This window comes from Mytilus edulis, chromosome 8 (assembly GCF_963676685.1).
Source record: "Mytilus edulis chromosome 8, xbMytEdul2.2, whole genome shotgun sequence".
NCBI classification, from domain to species: domain Eukaryota; kingdom Metazoa; phylum Mollusca; class Bivalvia; order Mytilida; family Mytilidae; genus Mytilus; species Mytilus edulis.
In genome coordinates this window covers 50,504,723-50,522,608 of record NC_092351.1, presented here as the reverse complement: position 1 = coordinate 50,522,608, position 17,886 = coordinate 50,504,723, and the positions used below count along the sequence as shown (strand labels likewise).

Genomic DNA, 17,886 nt, shown 5'->3' with positions numbered 1-17,886 from the left:
TATTATCGACACAAAATCACACTGTCATGTCACACCATGAATGAAAATCAAATCTGTTGAATTTAAAAAAAATCATGTAAAGTTCAATAACCTGTCCATGTATTTTATGATGCAGTCTCTCAATAGAAATCAAAATTAATATGTTGTACGCTGAACGAAAGTTTGGCTACATGTAAATCGAAACAAGGAAAAGAAAAGAGAAAATGACTGTGCTAAACCATTTGGTGCTGCATGAATACCTACTTTCGAGAAGACAATCATAACTATGTATACTACTTCATATTGCATAGTGTGCATCTTCACACTTGTAAAGTTTTGAAGTCATATAGTGTATCTTCAAGTAATGTGCACTGTACTGAATGTTATTATACATGTGATCAGCATAATCAAGTTCGTAAATAAAATTACCATTAATATATTTATTCATTTCCTCAAAGTTAACATTTTCGCATTGTTACTGTCCTGTATCTATTCTAATTAATTTTCTGATATTGTCTGAACACTTCAACAACATGTCTATGCCCATTTCTTTCAGCAATATCTATTGGAGACACCCCTGATGTATCACGTATATCGACGGATGCTCCATAGCTGAGAAGGATCTCTACAATTTCGATAAATCCGTTGCAACTTGATTTAAACAGAGACGTTTGTCTAAATTGGTCAGCAGCGTTTATATTCGCCTTGTTTTTTAGCAGTTCCAAAACTATATTTGTTTTATTGTATGTGCATGCCGTATGAAGAGGGCCCATCATATATTTGTCGGTCAAATTTATTTCAGCACTGTATTTCAATAATAATTTAACCAAATCTATATTTCCGTTTATACAAGCAAAAATAAGTGCTGAACGATTATCTTTATCGCAATAATTAACATCTGCCTTTGAACGCAACAATACTTCTACCACATCTGTGTGATTCTCCTTGCAGGCAATCATTAGTGGAGTTATTTGATCCTCATCAGAGATGTTGATATGTGCCTTGTTCGCAAGTAGCAAATCAACCGTGCTAGGAAAACCTTTAGAAGAACTATAGTAAAGGGCAGTCAACCCATGGTTGTCTTGTTTATTAACTTTTGGTGTATTGTTCAACAGTACGTTTACAACATTGTCATGCCCTTTCATGCAAGCTTGATGCAGAGGTGTTATTCCTTCTTTTGTTTTGTGATTTATTGATGCTTTTGCTTCAATCAAGATGTTTGTTATACTCACATTGCCTACTTCGCATGCTTCATGTAAAGCTAAAATGCATGATTTATGACTGTTGACTTTAGGTTTTCTCTCTAAAAGCATTTTCACAATGCTAATATTTTCATTTCTACAAGAAACACGAAGAGGTGTCATACCAATATTAGTTTTGTGATTAACTACTGCTTTTTTGTCGAGTAATTGTTTCAAAACACATTCATGATTTTTCTCACATGCAATATATACAGAGGTGTTGCCTGAGGAATCTTTTGCTTCGACGTTTGCCTTACCATTCAGTAAAGCTGTAACTGTTTTGGAATGACCGTTGTAACAGGCCAAATGTAATGGTGTACATCCATCCTCATCTTTAGCATCTACTTCTGCATTGTTTTTAAGCAATAATGTAGTAAGATTCGTATATCCATTTGCAGAAACCACGTGAAGAACACATCTTCTTTTCTTTTTTGTATATCTATCATTTACTCTTATTCCCCTATTCGAGTACTGTAACAAGTACTCTACAACTTCGAAAAATCCATTTTCGCAAGCATAAAAAAATGGGCTTAAATCCTCATTGTTGGGAACATCAATGAAAGATTTTTTATTAACAAGGTCTTTCACAGTTTGTAAATGCCCTTTAATGCATGCCAAATGTAATGGTATGTTGCCAGCGGTGTCCCTTTCATAAATCATCTGTTTTTCTTGGATAAAAAATGAAGAGTATTCATGATATCCTAGAGCGACCACAATATGTAGGGCTGTCATTCCGTTTTCTGTTTTTTTCAATTGATCACGTGTTTTATTTTGTTTTATATGTTCCAGAAACTTTACCCGGAATTGTGGAATTAAATTTTGTTTACTTTCGAAAACCTCTTTATAAAATCCTTTATTCAATTCAGAAACAAGTCGTTGGAAATATGCATCCTCACTTTGCGCTTGAACATGAACTGCATGAAAATCTGTTTCTCCATTCAAAGATTCTAACTTAATTTGATTTAAAAGTACTCCAATTTTACAATGTTTAATAACTGATTGGATGAATGTTTTTGCAATACAACACAAAATCATGTTTTGCATAGTTTCATGGACAAACTCAAAGCAACTGTCCGATTCTTTAACATATTCTGCCTTGAAAGCAGATAAAGTCGAAATTAATATTTTTTTAGAAGGATATTGAAGGAGCGTGGATTCATGAAATAAATCTTCCAGTAGTTCTTTATGCTCATGATTGTCGATAGTGAATGAGTTCGTTGCAATCCTTTCCTTTATGGCAAGAACAGCCAAAGCAAATAAGCTAATATGGGATTTGGTCTTGAAATTATTTATATCGTCTTCAATAATTTGAAAAGGAACTGTAAAGAAATGTTTAAGAGGGACTGTTCGCGAAGATGAATACATCGAGCATAACAATGGTAAACAATTAAACATCATAATTTCGTCATCGTTTAAAAATGTTGCATCATCTGTGTTGATAAACAATCTGAATATATCCCTTCTCTCTTCCAGTGATAGCTTCAGTTCTTCCGATAACAAATCGCAGGTACAAAATGGTATACTTAAACATGTATACCGTTCTGGTTGCCAAATATATGTTCTGATTGTTAGAATAAGTTTTGATTGGTTAGTATTACTGAACAACATTTTTAATAATGGTCCATTTTGTTCCCATAAAACTACATCCGTTTCATCAACAACATACTTTCCGATAAAATCATCAATGATAAAAACTTGTTGTGTACCTGGTATATGGTAGTTTATAATGTCTATCGGTTTTCTGACAGGAATAATTGTATAACCATGTTCCCTCTTTAATCTGAATGCAACATCATACGCATTTGCTGACTTACCACTACCAGTTGCCCCTACTATTAGGACCACGTTATTTACCAGGATGCGAGTAAATAAAACGTTTGTCGCTGTTGTATTCACAAACGTTTGAAGCACACTTTTCCAGTCTTGAAGCGTTTTAATTTGAAACTCTGTAAAAGAAGTTTATAAAAATAAAAACTATGATTGGTAATATATCAACATATCATAACGAAATTAATACTTCTGGTATAGATATGATAATGAAATTGCAAAGTGTTCCTTGCGCTTATTTCATATTTGATGTCTTTATCAAAATAGGGAGATTCGGTATGCAAACCATTGAGATAACTATATGCCAAAATTGAAATGAATTTGATAGGCAAACGTACGGTCCTCAACAATAAAAAAAACTCCGTATATTTTCTAACAAAGGACCCGTGATGAAAATTAGAAAACCATTCTATTGAGAAAACTATCGACCTAACTTATATCAAATTGATTCGAGCGTCACTGATGAGTCTTTTGTAGATGAAACGCGCGTCTGGAGTATATACTCAATTTAGTCCTGGTATCTATGATGAGTTTATTTATATTCAAAACAATTCACGATAAAACAAATATGACAAACATGAACCAACGACAACTACTTAACTACGGGGCCCTGACTTGAACAGGCACATAATGAATGTGTAGGTGTTAGCTATTTTTAGCGCTCAATCTTCCCCTAAATTGGGACAGTGGCGTTGCAGCATTACGTTAGAAAACTATAGAAATCAGTCTTTAAGGGTCTAGCACATCAGATTGACGCAAAGGAGAAAAATGTGTTACAAAGACACACACTTGACGTGGCAGGATATTTATCAATCCCTCATCCCACACAACAAAAATGGCAGTGTACTCGTACTGACAGCTTATCTAAAGCCAATGACAATTTTATAAAACATCATGTATTTTGAAAAGAAAACATCAAATAGATAACAAAGGGGGACGAAAGATACCAGAGGGACAGTCAAACTCATAAATCAAAAATAAACTGACGACGCCATGGCTAAAAATGAAAAAGACAAACAGACGAATAATAGTCCACATGACACAACATAGAAAACTAAAAAAAACAACACGAACCCCATTAAAAACTAGGGGTGATCCCAGGTGCTCCGGAAGGGTAAGCAGATCCTGCGAAAAACCTATATCCAATATATTAAGTGTAACGACGTCATTTGAAGAAAAGAAAAACATGACCTAGTGCAAAACAAATATATGTTTATCGAGAGATTATAGTACCGTAAAATGCATACGGATATAACAATAATATTTAGTTTGGTTTAATTTTCTGATAACGAAATCAATATCTTTACCAAAAACAAAATTCAAAGATCAAATTAAAGTGTTACTCGGATCGTCTTTAAATTTCTGAGATCGGTTAATTACATCACCTTGGAAATACAGTTTGCTTTTCCGTCAAAAAAATACGTTATCTACAGGTGCGGTCAAACTTGCAATCCAAATATTTGTGTTTATGGAACAGCTTGATAAAGTTTTGAGTAACGTTTGGTAACAAAAGCACTGACTTAATAGTTTACCATGAATACAGTTCACTAACATACAACACGTCACTACATACACGAGCATAGCGAACGAGTTGGGATGTATAAACACCGTCAGACAATAACAAAGTAACATCGTCCTCCAGAAAATGAAAATTTACAATAATATTATATCGAAAGAATTTGTGGATTTTCCCGTTAAAAAGTGAACATAAGATATCTTACGTGTCATGAATATAACGGCAAATTAGAACACTATCAATATACCTCTCCCCAAGCTTATTGACAGACGAGAACGTGAATGTATAATGTATATCTTTTAAAAAATCAGATGTGACAGAAGGATTATTCGGTTCCATTTATTCCAAATATTTTACAAGTAACAAATCATTTGATAAATGAAATATAACAATTACAATTGTATGTAAAGGTGCTCATTGACTATTGTTGATCACATCTGTTATCTTATTGAAAATATACCGTTCATTTACACGCATAATACGAACATTTTTAATACAATATTTACGTCTAAACGATCCGTAATGTTTCAAGATAAAATGATACATACATTTAGTCAGGATAACCAAAACCTCCACATATCAAATATGTTATCACCAACCAGAACGTGTGTGTGTGTGTGTGTGTGTTTATAGTTGTTAATGTTCAGCTTTACGTTATCAAATACATTAACTTTTATCAAAATGTCCTATATTTCTATTATGATATGAACACATTATGTTACAGTTTTAACATGTTTCAAGCGTATATAATTAGGTTATACGAAGACAATTTTCGAACGCGGTATACTTTGCAAATAGAAATATTATTTGATATGTGATATTTAATTTGTGGTCATTAAATGTGATCGAACACAAAGGGAGTGTTGACAAACTGGCGATACTGTAGATTATTTATTAAGACATCTTGGCCATTCCAGCAAAAAAAAAGCAAGTGTATTATGTACAATAACTATTTTTTAAAAGGTATCTTATGTTTTTTATCTATACCTTGTAAGTTTTCAATTTCCAGGTTTCTTATTCTGTTATGTATTTCATCTTTTACAGCATCATTACTTCTTACAAACTGATGATTTGTTTTGTTTATAGCATATGCAACAGTTGGAAAGTTATCCTGATTTTCTTCGTCAATATAACTAAGTGGTATGTTTTCTAACTCTGTGAAATACAACAGATTTTACATATTAAATGCATTAAATAAATTATACAATAACCTTAATTCTATACATTTGAACTATATATTTTTTTCTTTAAAAAATGCACAGTAAAGAATTAAAACATAATAGTAGTCTAGGAGTATTAAAAGTTACCCAACGGTCACTGAAACTATGATACTGGTAGGTCGATTTTGCAAAACTTTTTTTAGTGCTGCTTTTTATGTTAAAAGAGCGGAGAAGGTTCAAGAGGGGTGATAATGGCCCTAAATATTATATGTTTTTAAATTTTGGGACACACGTTTGACAAATTTCATATAGAAATACTTGTGATAATACTATTAATACAAATGTATATTTTCTTCACCTGTTTTGGAAATTCATGAAACATTACATGTATTTAAGTCAATATTGGTAATTGTTTTCCGCCTTCCACGATCCAGAAAGTTTTTTTATATTGATGAATTATATATTAAAAATGGAATCTTTTGGTCACAAACCATTTTAATCGTAGGTGACGGCTAAGGTTTTCTAAGAGCTTTTAGGTATGCAAATTGCACAAAATCATTATATTATGACAAAATGTCCAAAATAGGCTTACTTTGGAGGATATATTGTACTGATATATATATAAAAAAAAAACTGAATTATTTAGCATTAAGACTTTTAAAAAGACCCATTTAAGAATCAAATTGTGACCTTTGGGTTGTTTTCTGATGAAGGGGATATTTTAGGACTTTTTGTGTCATAAGCCCAAATTAATGAACAAATGAAAGAACATACTAACTTAATATAACAGTTGTTATCCCTTTGTTTGAGTGTTTGAGCTTTTTATTAATTTGATTAAGACTTACATCTAGAGGTTGACGGTTGGGTTTAACACAAAACTTAACGACGATAGAGATGATTTCAGCTTCCGAGTTGTGACCTTTTTTATTTTTAGACCAAGAGTTCCAAATGGTGGAGTTGAAATCATATTTTCGTAAATTTGCGGAGGCAATCATGAGTTGATTAACCGCGATGGAATATCCGTTTCGCATATGATATCGGATATGTTCCTTACGTCGTGACTGCAATCCCGTTCCCTTTCTACGAATTTAACTTGCAGAATTACACTATTTATCAGACGTTGTAATAACATGAGCAACACGATGACACTAAATTATTAAACCATCAAAGTGAAATCCAGGTTTGTAAAATTCTGTTTTAATACGTTTTTCATCTATTTGTAATTTGTTGTATAAATTTTTGTTATGCAAATATTTCGTATGTGTTATCACACATAAAGCAGTAAAGATATAGAATACGTGCCAACTCTTCTTCCAAGGCACAATTTGTAAACCATTATTGCTAATAGTATGACCTTTAACATGGAGCCTTTGCTTTCACTGAACAACAAGTTGTAAAAGGCCCCTCAAAACGACTTGTATAAATACATCAAATCAGAAAAACCAACAGTCTAATCTATTGTATCCAAAAAAAGAGAAAAGAGGAACACAAATAATTATGAACCACATGGACAAACGAAAAATTCTGAAAAACAAGTTTGTGACTTAGGACGGATGCCATCAATAACAAGCGACATGTAAAACTACTGTTTTTTTTAACTTGAACAATATTCTATACAACTGTTCTTTAGTCTGATGGATCCAATACATCAAGAAAAAATTCATCAAAATAATAGTTTAAACAAACTAAGTTATCAATTGCACTGCCGATCTTGTGACTAATTGTTTGATCTTAAACTTGACTAAATTAAATTAAATCACAGAAGCTTCACGTCAAGCAGATACACAAATGTTAACGTGATGTTTTGTAAATGAACAACCCCTTAATGAGACCTTCAAATTCAACTAAAAAGTCTCGCAACCATAAATTACAAATTCCAGTCAATCTTACACCACAGTTAGTAATTTATTAACAATCTTTGTAACTGAAATTTTATCCGAGTGGTCGAAGTTTTCCCTTACGCTCAGCTACAAAGATACATAAATCTGGAGGATGACATGCACAATTTGGCAGAACCCTAAGAATTAAAGAATAATTTGATATCAAACCAAATGGACATCGAGGAGGACTCGCGTTTTAAAAGACAGGTTCATGCGTTGAAAAACCTAGCAGCTCTGCTCCACTGGAAAAGCTTATCATCAAAATCAAACTGGATTTTTTTTCAGCTAGCTACAAACAAGTACTTTCGTTTCATAACACCTTGATAAAACATCCATACAATCCCAGATGATATTGAGCTAAAACCAGTAGACACATATCGATGTTTATCTTCTTCCCGTAAACAACCCATGTTGATAATGTTACGTGTATGCTTGTTTTATTAAATGCTTTGGATTTATTGAGGGGAGGAACTGTTATTTTATATAGATCAAAATTAAAAGAAAAGGTAAAACTGAAAAAGACTACATATTTCTTCATCAGAAAACAGATTATGATTCAAATTAAACTTTGTCTTTTTTTGGTTTCAACAAAGATGTTTACATTTGTGCATGCATTGTTCTTACTATAAGATCCAATTATTATGCTGATTGCTTGAATCTAGAAAATGAAATATGTGATATTCCAAAGACATTTAATAAACTATTTCTTGGTGATTTAAATGGTTGTAGAGAAAAGATACATTCTATTGATAATGAACCTCTCATGTGACTCTCTTCAACATTTGTGTCTGATGATTATAGTGAAGATTGTACTATTCTCAGATATGATATATACGAGATAACATTTTTAACACCAAAGTTAAAGGTCTCATATAATTTTTCAGCTCCGTTTAATTAATGGTCACTTCGTAAGTGATATTACTTAAAAAGAAATTAATAGGTGTATAAAAAAATTAAAACTTGCAAAAAGTGTATGACAAGAAATAATTGCAAATGAAGTCATGAAATGTATTTTTTAAACGGGATAATACCTAATTTGGAGAAAGTCGTACACAATATTGATTTTAAATCTGGAGACAGTACTGATCTTAATAATTGTAGTGGTATGCCTCTCCAAAATTGTATTGCCAAAGTCTTTAACTCTTTTTGGTCCTCAATGCATTTCAACTTCGTACTTTATTTTGCCTTTTAAACATCGACCGTCACTGAGGAGTCTTTTGTAGACGACACGCGCGTCTGGTGTAAATATAAATTTTTGGTCCTGGTATCTATGTCAGAGATGGGTCTGATTACTTTCAATGTAATTGATTAAATTACAATAATTTTGTCATTTGTACGATTAAATCAAATTACCGATTACGTCATTTCTGAAAGTATCTGATTAAATTAATGATTACATTGGCAAAGTAATTTAATATCACAGTAGCAATTTTGATAAAGAACTTTTGTTTATATATTATAAAATGATAACTACAAACTGTATCTTTTTAATAGATCACAAAAGTTCACTACATATACATGAACATTGTGTCACTGGTTATGACCAATTACATATTTATCATCATTGATCTCTGAATTGTTTCGACTTCAATTGTATGAACATGATAAATGTTAATTTTTTTATAATAGATTCTATGATGAGTTTATCTGCAACCACTGGGTCGATGCCACTGCTGGTGGAGATTTATTTTCCTCGAGGGTATCACCATCCCAGTAGTCAGCACTTCTGTGTTGACTTGAGTTATCATTGATATGTTCATAATCATAAATAAATTCATCATAGATACCAGGACTAAATTTAGTATATACGCCAGACGCGCGTTTCGTCTACAAAGGACTCATCAGTGACGCTCAAATTCAAAAAAGTTAAAAAGGCCAAATAAAGTACGAAGTTGAAGAGTATTGAGAACCAAAATTAATAAAAGTTTTGCCAAATACAGCTAAGGTAATCTATGCCTGAGGTAGATTTACTGTAAACAAAACTTTGAATTTTTGAAAAACTAAGGCTTTTCTACTTCAGAAATAGATTACCTTAGTCGTATTTGGCATAACTTTTAGGAATTTATGGTCGTCAATGCTCTTCAATTTCGTACTTTAATTGGCCTTTGAAACATTTTTTTTTATTCGAGCGTCACTGATGAGTCTTTTGTAGACAAAACACGCACGTCTGGCGTAAACATAAAACTTTGGTCCTGTTATCTATAATAAGTTTAGTTAACTCTTTAGCTCTGCATTAAATAATAGACTTATTTACATTATGAAAACATTTGTGCTCGTCTAGTTTGAATTATGAGTCAAACATAGAACCACATATAGTTTGTTGTTACTTAAATCTTGAAATTTAAAATATGAAGAAAAAAAATAAGAAGAAGGATCATAATATTTGCCTGCTTTGATGATTAACATAGAGCATTTGACACAATGGGTTACGATAATAGAAACTAAAAACAAAATCGGTTAAGAATAATAAAAAAAAATGATTAGTGATATGTATAATTTAACTGAATCGTCAATTAAAATTGATAATAACATTTCTAAATCCTTTACTTGGAAAGAGGTGTTAAGCCAGGGGTAGTTTATGCCCTACTTTATTTGATTGTATTATCATTAATATACATCAGATTTTTGACAATGTTTATTAAACCTTTATAAAGTCCTTCAAAAATCTAAATTCACAGATTTAGTGTTTGAGATGGTTTTGTAATAATGTCAAGTTCACATATATGAACTGATGAATGAAAAATTCTATAAAAAAATTAAGAAGGTACTGCTGTTAATTGCCGGTAACAGTTGATACTAAAAATAATAAAGTTATGACTCTTCAGAATAAATCTTCTCACACCCTTGTGGTAAACTATAGAAACATCCAATTAAATGAGGCTAAATTATAAAATTATTTCGGAAACATTATAAACTGTAAAGGGCATTTTAAAACAAGCTATCGAGGAACTTTCAACAAAGAAATTGATGGTCATATTTGCTTTAAAATGTAGATTTTCTAACTTTCCATCCATCCCTGTAAATTTAATATGAAAACTATTTGATGTCTCAAAAAGACCTGTTTTATAATATAATAGTAAGGTATGGTTTATAGAAGAATATTTAACTATTCCTAAATCTTTGAAACGACAAGAACAACATGGATATGGTAGTGGTTCTTTGTCTTTAGAAGATAAATCTTGATATTTGACCCTTAAGCCCCCAGTCCCGCCTGTAGGCGTGATGGCGACAACCATTCTTTGATGGCCCGTATGACCCTACATACTTTTTTGGAACTGCCGCAGCTGAACTGTCATGAAAGTAGGGACATCAACCAAGCAGGTCATGGTCCATAAACTCATCCCTGATGTCTGTCCATGAAAATATGGCACTTTGAAAGCCGTTTTAGAGTTCAAAATCGGAAAAACCGTGAAAAGTATCCAAACATCAGGTGGGGTGGGCATCTTTTGATGGCCATTACGTAACTGGAAGTGACTGTAGGTATAAACTTTTTTCATAAATGCATGCATAGGTGGTACATGGACACAACGAGGTATAATATGGCCAATAGGAATCTAGTCTGTAAATCTAGGTCACCGTTTTGTCAAACATCAGTAAAAACGGACATTTCGGCAGACCCGACTCGACAATTATAATTCCCCAGCAAGACCCTCAAGTCCCACATACTCCCAGTTAGCATATATGGACTGCTGTAACGATAGGGTAATACTTAAATGACAAAAAAAAAACAACAGTGTTGTCAATGTTCACCTCTCAAGGTTGTTTTAAAATCAAAAAATAGACGGAAAATTACCATTTTTCAGTGGGGTGAGATATTCCACCTCCCACCCGAACCCCTTCCCATGCCCTCCGCCCCCAAATCCCAATATATAGTTTAATAGATAAGCATCAGTTACAGCATCAAGAGTCTGCTAATTTGCATATGATTGCAAATTTTCGAAAATGCCTGATTTTCCAGAAATCTCTTGGGGACGAATGAGTTAATAGTTCATAATAAATACGTTTAATCTTCCCTAGTGCTTAAACAAACTGTTGTTAATATTTCAGCAAAAACAGATCTTGACAGATTTTTTTTGTTAAGATATGAAAATCTTCCCGGAGTTCAAAGGTAATATAAACTTTGTAATAGACTTGATGATGAATACCATTTCTTTCTATATTGCAAACTGAACTAAACTCTAAGAGATTGCTTATTTTCAAAGCTAAAACAACTTTTAAGTCTTGAAGATGAGATTTTGACATAAGTTGGTAACTTTATAAACCAATCCTCAGAGAAACGAAATTTCCGATCATGTCAATCAAAGATTAATTTACCATTTATTACTATGTTTTTGAAATGTTTAAATATTTAATTACGGACTATCTGTATAATATATACAAAAGAAGATGTGGTATGATTGCCAATGAGACAACTCTCCATATGAGACCTAAATGACACATAAATTAACAACTGTAGGTCACCTTACGGCCTTACGGACAATGAGAAAAGCCCCTACCGCGATATGACAATTTATATGTTTGCATTTGTGTTTGCTAGAAACATATGGGTGTTTTTGTTTTTCGAAATATAATTATTATTATATAATACGTTCATAATATTTTGACTCGTTGTATTTAGACTCTTCTACCAAGACATTTGTTTTGAATACAGACGTATGAACATTGCTGTTTACATCAAACGCAACTTCAGTCGTAGCTGTAGACAAGACAAAAGACACGTTTTAAAATAATAACGTGAAAAGGATGGTAATTTACTACGATGGTGATTGATACGGAAAGAGACTCTGTATTCGACGTCTGTTTGAACATAAAGAGTCTTTAAGTATGTATATGTTATATTCAGAGACTCTGTGCCAACATAATAGTTTCGCCAGAGCTAATTGAGGACCATTTGAGGAGGGTGTGGAGAGGGAAATGAACAACCCTTTTATATAACTACAAATATAGTGTGAGCATATAACTGATACACAATCCCTTATGTTGTTTTGTTAATAATCCGCATTTACACGTATTTTAACGACGAGCTTTGCACTGTATACATATAAACGAAGATCTAGTTTATCCTGTACAATGTACGTAACAGGTACATTTGTAACAGAATTTTAAAAATCAAAATCATTTAGTATGTTGTGTTTTTCAAATTTGTTCATTATAATGCTTATGATACATACCTTTTGAGAGATTTTTTATTCTAAATGCAACATACTTTGAAGCCAGAATCCAAAATATCAATGCAATAACTGAAAAAAAATAAACAGAGTTACTTTCTGGAAGTTTAAAAATAAGTTTTGTCTTTGATTTGTTTTTATTACCATGCTGAATGTACAGCGCCTTCGAGTGATTGTTATTGTTTATATAGGGCATTTTATACAGTTTCATTATTTTTATGAGTTAAGTAGAAGATGTGTGGAGAGAGCAACGTCTATAGCCTGATTATGTTACAGCAATACAATATCTGAAATTACAAAGATTGTAAACTAAGTTTGCATGAATAATGCACATCTTTAGATTATAGATATAAATATTCTCTTTTTAGCAGGTCTTTGTGATTGTTATTTTAGTCTTCGATACATGATTTTTCAATAATTGTTATTTGTATGAAACTTTCGTTAGATGTCAGTAAGTTTAAATACTCTCAAATGTGTACCCAGTGTCTATTTGCTGTGGCGATTTATAAATACCCTACAACGTCCGGTCTGTGGTTTTGTTATTTATTTTTCTTTGTATCGATATTATATGTTTAGACTCTTTCAACTGAGTGTGCTTTTATATTAAAATTAGTGTAAGACAGCATCTCCAGTACCAGTTTATTCTAAAATAGTTTCTGTGATTTAAACTCGTCAAGGGGGGGGGGGGATTTTATTTACACTTTAAAGAAGAGTTTTGCTTAGAACCATATCTGTTAAAAACAAGGCGGGGTCATAGAGTAAATATATGTAAATTAAGGGTAAGTAATACAAAGTCTCCCATCGAAACAGGAAGATGGAGACGTGTACCACGAAATGAGAGAATTTGTCCTCTTTGTAAAGCTGGTATTTGGGGATGTATACCACTATATATGTAAATGTACCAATTGTGAAGTTAAGGATTTAAGGGGGAAGTGCATACATCTTTTACCTCCATATTATTTAAAATATCCAAATGATTAAAAAGTACTTGACATGCTTAAATATTGTAATAGTAACGTGCTGTCTAAGCTGTCAATTTATTCAAAAGGTAGAAAAGATGCTTGTCTAACTTAAAACTGTAATAAATACAGATTTATTTCTGAATATGTTTAATCTAGAAAATAAAATTGAGAATGGAAATGGGGAATGTATACTGTTTGTTTTATGAACTATGTTATAATAAATATTGTGTATAATATGTTCCTGTTACGCAGTCTTCTGCGGCTGGGTTTTCTTTAATAAACTATAAACTATGAAACACAACCTCAACATTATCATGATCAATGACAACAAGGTCAAGGTCTAATAAATAATTTCAAGTGAAGCATGTATATCTTCCAACCTTAACTTGGTAGGAATATTGGTAACCTATTGCATATAGTATCTTAGAATCAGACTTTTAACAGGTTTTAAGAAAAACCTTTTATTGACTATTTAGCCATGACAATGAGGTCAGGGTCAAATAATGGAAAACTGATATACACACTATATAATCATTTTATACACAAGTATTGTTAATCTATTTTTACAGAATTTATGAAGAGAATACAACCAACTACAAAAACTTGTCACTAATGAAAAAAATATGAAATGAAGTCAATGACCAGTTATGAGGAACAATTAACAAGCAGCTCAGGTCAAATAAGCCCTGCCATACTGACCTTATGACGCATTATTATCATTCATATCGTCCAATTCAATTTACCTACTAGTAATACTTTTTTTTTGGAAACTGACGAAATTAATTAACGATAGCCTTGATAATTGATTCATACAATGATATCGAGGTCATTGACATATGTACCATTTATTATAGATAGAAAACCCTGCAAGGATCCCAAATAATAGATCCTTTATATTTGAATCAGATTCACAAACAAATACATTGCAACGAACCAAACAAGAGGCTCTCAAGAGCCTGAATCGCTCACCTGTAATTTTTTGCTTAAATCTTTCATTGATGGTTATTTTTTATGGTTTTTCAATATATATTAATGGATGGCTTAATAATACCATTGAAACGTTCTTTGTATCTTTTTATTTTCTTCAAAATCAAAGAAATGCGTTTTACCACTATATTCTACTTTAGCCATATTTGCCATGTGTCTTGACATTCAAGAAAATAAAATACGAAATTTACACTAGAGACTCTGAAATTCATTCAGCCAAAGTTTGCCTTAAATTGATACAGCAGTTGCAAAGGAGAATATTTTTTAAGTAAGCAAACTAAGTGAACAAATTGTGAAAAAATGATTTTAGAGGGCAATCACTCCCTAGAGTGAAAAATTGACAATTTTGGTCACATGCACTTATTTGTAGATCTTACTTTGATGAAATTTATTGCTGTTCACAGTTTTTTTTTCATTCAGAATATTCAAGATAATAACCCAAAACTGCAAAATATCCTCAAAATTACCAATTTATTGGCAGCAAACCAACAATGGGTCATCAGATCCAACAGAAAATTTTCGGGCTGAAAATGCTTTGGTTTTTGAGATATAATGCAAAAACTGCATTTTACCTCTATTTTCAATCATAAGCCATAGCAACAATGTTTTTGACGAAACAGTAAATAAAACACCAGCTTTATTCAAGATACTCTAAAGATTCGTTAACTAAAGTTTGGTTGGAATTAGGCAGTAGTTTCAGGGAAGAAGATGTTTGAAATAGTACACCAAACAGACGACGACGGACGACGACAGACGATGACGAACGCCAAGTGATGACAAAAGCTCACAGCTCTAAATATTCTCTGATTATCAATTTTAAAAGGAAGTATTTTTTCTTTCTGTAATGCATTATTATAACAGAATACATTTGTAGTTTCATCCAAGAGCAATTTATATAACAAGGCTCGACATATTGAGTACTGCTAAATTCTGGTGTATGTAATGCAGATGTTGATGTTGACTGATGTCTGCCATACTTGTTATTATCAAAGCATTTACATGTTTTCGTAAATCAGATAGTTTGTTGCTTTGTTTGCGTAAATCAGATATTTTGTGGCTTTGTTTTCGTAAGAAATGGTTACTATTTTGTTTATTAGTTGGCCTGCATCCTTAACTATACTGTAAAAACTTTGCTATGTTTTGTATAACATGCGTTGACCTATATAGCATCTCACACAATCTTCTTTTTTGTCTGCTGAATAGTCTTTTATAGGAAAAATACATACTACATTTAATCATGTTTTTGTATTTGTATGTTATATGAAGATCAACACGTAGTAGAAGCTAAGTTGACATAAAGTACACATATATATGAGTTATGACCAACGATGATGGGACGAATAACTACAGCACGTTTTATTCCAGATAAATTTGTCTTCCTGTTTTTTATTGCTTTATTTATCATTTGGTTAAAGGAATGCACATGTCCTTTTGTCCCGGCGACTGGCAAACCGTTTGATTTCATGAATTCATGGAAGCCATAGATTTGTTTGAAATTTACAGATGGCTGGGCCGTGATATTCGAATTTAATGTTGACTTGCTGAAATCAGCAAATATGCGAATAATGCGATAACATAGAAAATAAAACAACACTTACCTCAAAAATTAATTTTCGTGTAATATTTAACGAATTTCGATGGTCTCAGGTAACGGAAAAACCTTCAGCTTTAGCGTTTTCATTTGTATGACGTCATGTTTTGAAATGACTTAAATGCGCGAAAAGCATTAATAAACTTCGGAGGATTTCTAATTTGTTTTGTTTTGTAGATTTCTCCGAGCTCTTGTGCATTAATTCTTTTTGTCATGCATCCGAATAAGAATAAAAGTTCTGTAATCTTTTTTCAATTGTAATTTTTAAAACCATAGAATCGGCAGAGCGTTTATAATAGGTTCCGATACATACTCTGAGTCTGCGATAGGTATAGATATATCTGTAATGTTATCACGGTGTTGTTAATGCGGGGTTCACACATTGCCGATTATTGATGCCGTTTGAGATCAGACAGCGATACGACACGAAAAGTGAAAAAGTCGGATTACTGTCCTCAATTATCTGGAATATCATATCATTGCCTGAACGCAGTCGTTTAAGTTCGTAACAAATTCCTAAGGGTCGGGAAGGGTCCGAATAGTTCGGCGAAGCTCCCTGACAGTACGGTGCGTCCCGTAACTCTAGTTTTTGTCTAGTCGGGTTACAATCGTGCCTATGTCGTGACAGATTCTGCTGTATCGGATCAAAATCCTAACAATGTTCTGTGTATTTTTAACGGTGTCCTGTGGAACGGGAATGCTCTGGGGAAATTTGTCATTGCGGTTTTTCTGCCGATTGAGTCCAGATTGCATCCAGATCTTGTAGATTGTGAACCGCTTTTGCCGAAACCGTTCCGAAACAGTCCCGTTATTAATACGAAATTCGTCAATGATACCCAAATCAGAGTCCCGACGATGACAGAATACAATACGACTGAGACCAGATAAAACCGTTTTCAATACAATAGAGTGGACCGTGATAGGATTACGAACCGGCAGTACCTAATCATCCCGAGTATGCTGACTGTTTTAGGACGGATAACTTCCGTCAGCGTCGATTCACTGTCTGTTCACTGTCTGATCTCTGTCGGATTACATTCGGTAGAATCGAGACGCAGTCGTGACAGACTCGGTCGAATTTTATCAGGCGAAAGATACAAATTGGATTTACAGCGGATTGAGAACGGGATTATCGGGATAAATTCGCTTGGAAACGGTTGAATATCGACGCTTCCTGAACAATAACTGATTGTTGTCGTGATTAAATGATTTTTTTTACAAATTTTAATTAAAATCTGAATTTCCATCCAGCCTATTATAATAGTCCAAGTTTGGCATTTTAAGGCTTGTCTGTGAGTATTCCTGGCGAAGTTTGTTTTATAATAATCCAATAAATAGTATCTACTATCGTGTTTGTTATAACATCATATTAAAAAAACCTTCTTGATCTTGTTGAATTGAAAACCGATGATTTCTTTATTTTCTCTTGATGTCTCAGAAAGTAATATTGAGTGATTCAGTTTGAAATGACCAATCCTGTAACTCGAACCATTGAATAATCTCAACTTGATTTATAACATTCACGATGATTTGCATTTCACAATTTTCGTTTCAAGTTTGACAAATATAAAAAAG

At 32.6% G+C, this 17,886-nt stretch overlaps 1 protein-coding gene across 1 annotated transcript in view; it reads right to left on the bottom strand.

The window, feature by feature from the left end:
- Positions 1 to 473: 473 nt before the first annotated feature.
- LOC139484172 (uncharacterized) overlaps positions 474 to 17,886 on the bottom strand; it is a 46,978-nt gene continuing 29,565 nt past the window's right edge. The window contains exons 7-9 of the mRNA XM_071267904.1: positions 12,775 to 12,843; positions 5,551 to 5,718; positions 474 to 3,166 (exon numbers count right to left, since the gene is read on the bottom strand). Of these exons, the coding sequence (XP_071124005.1) occupies positions 474 to 3,166; positions 5,551 to 5,718; positions 12,775 to 12,843 (2,930 nt within the window). The remainder of the gene's footprint in view (positions 3,167 to 5,550; positions 5,719 to 12,774; positions 12,844 to 17,886) is intronic.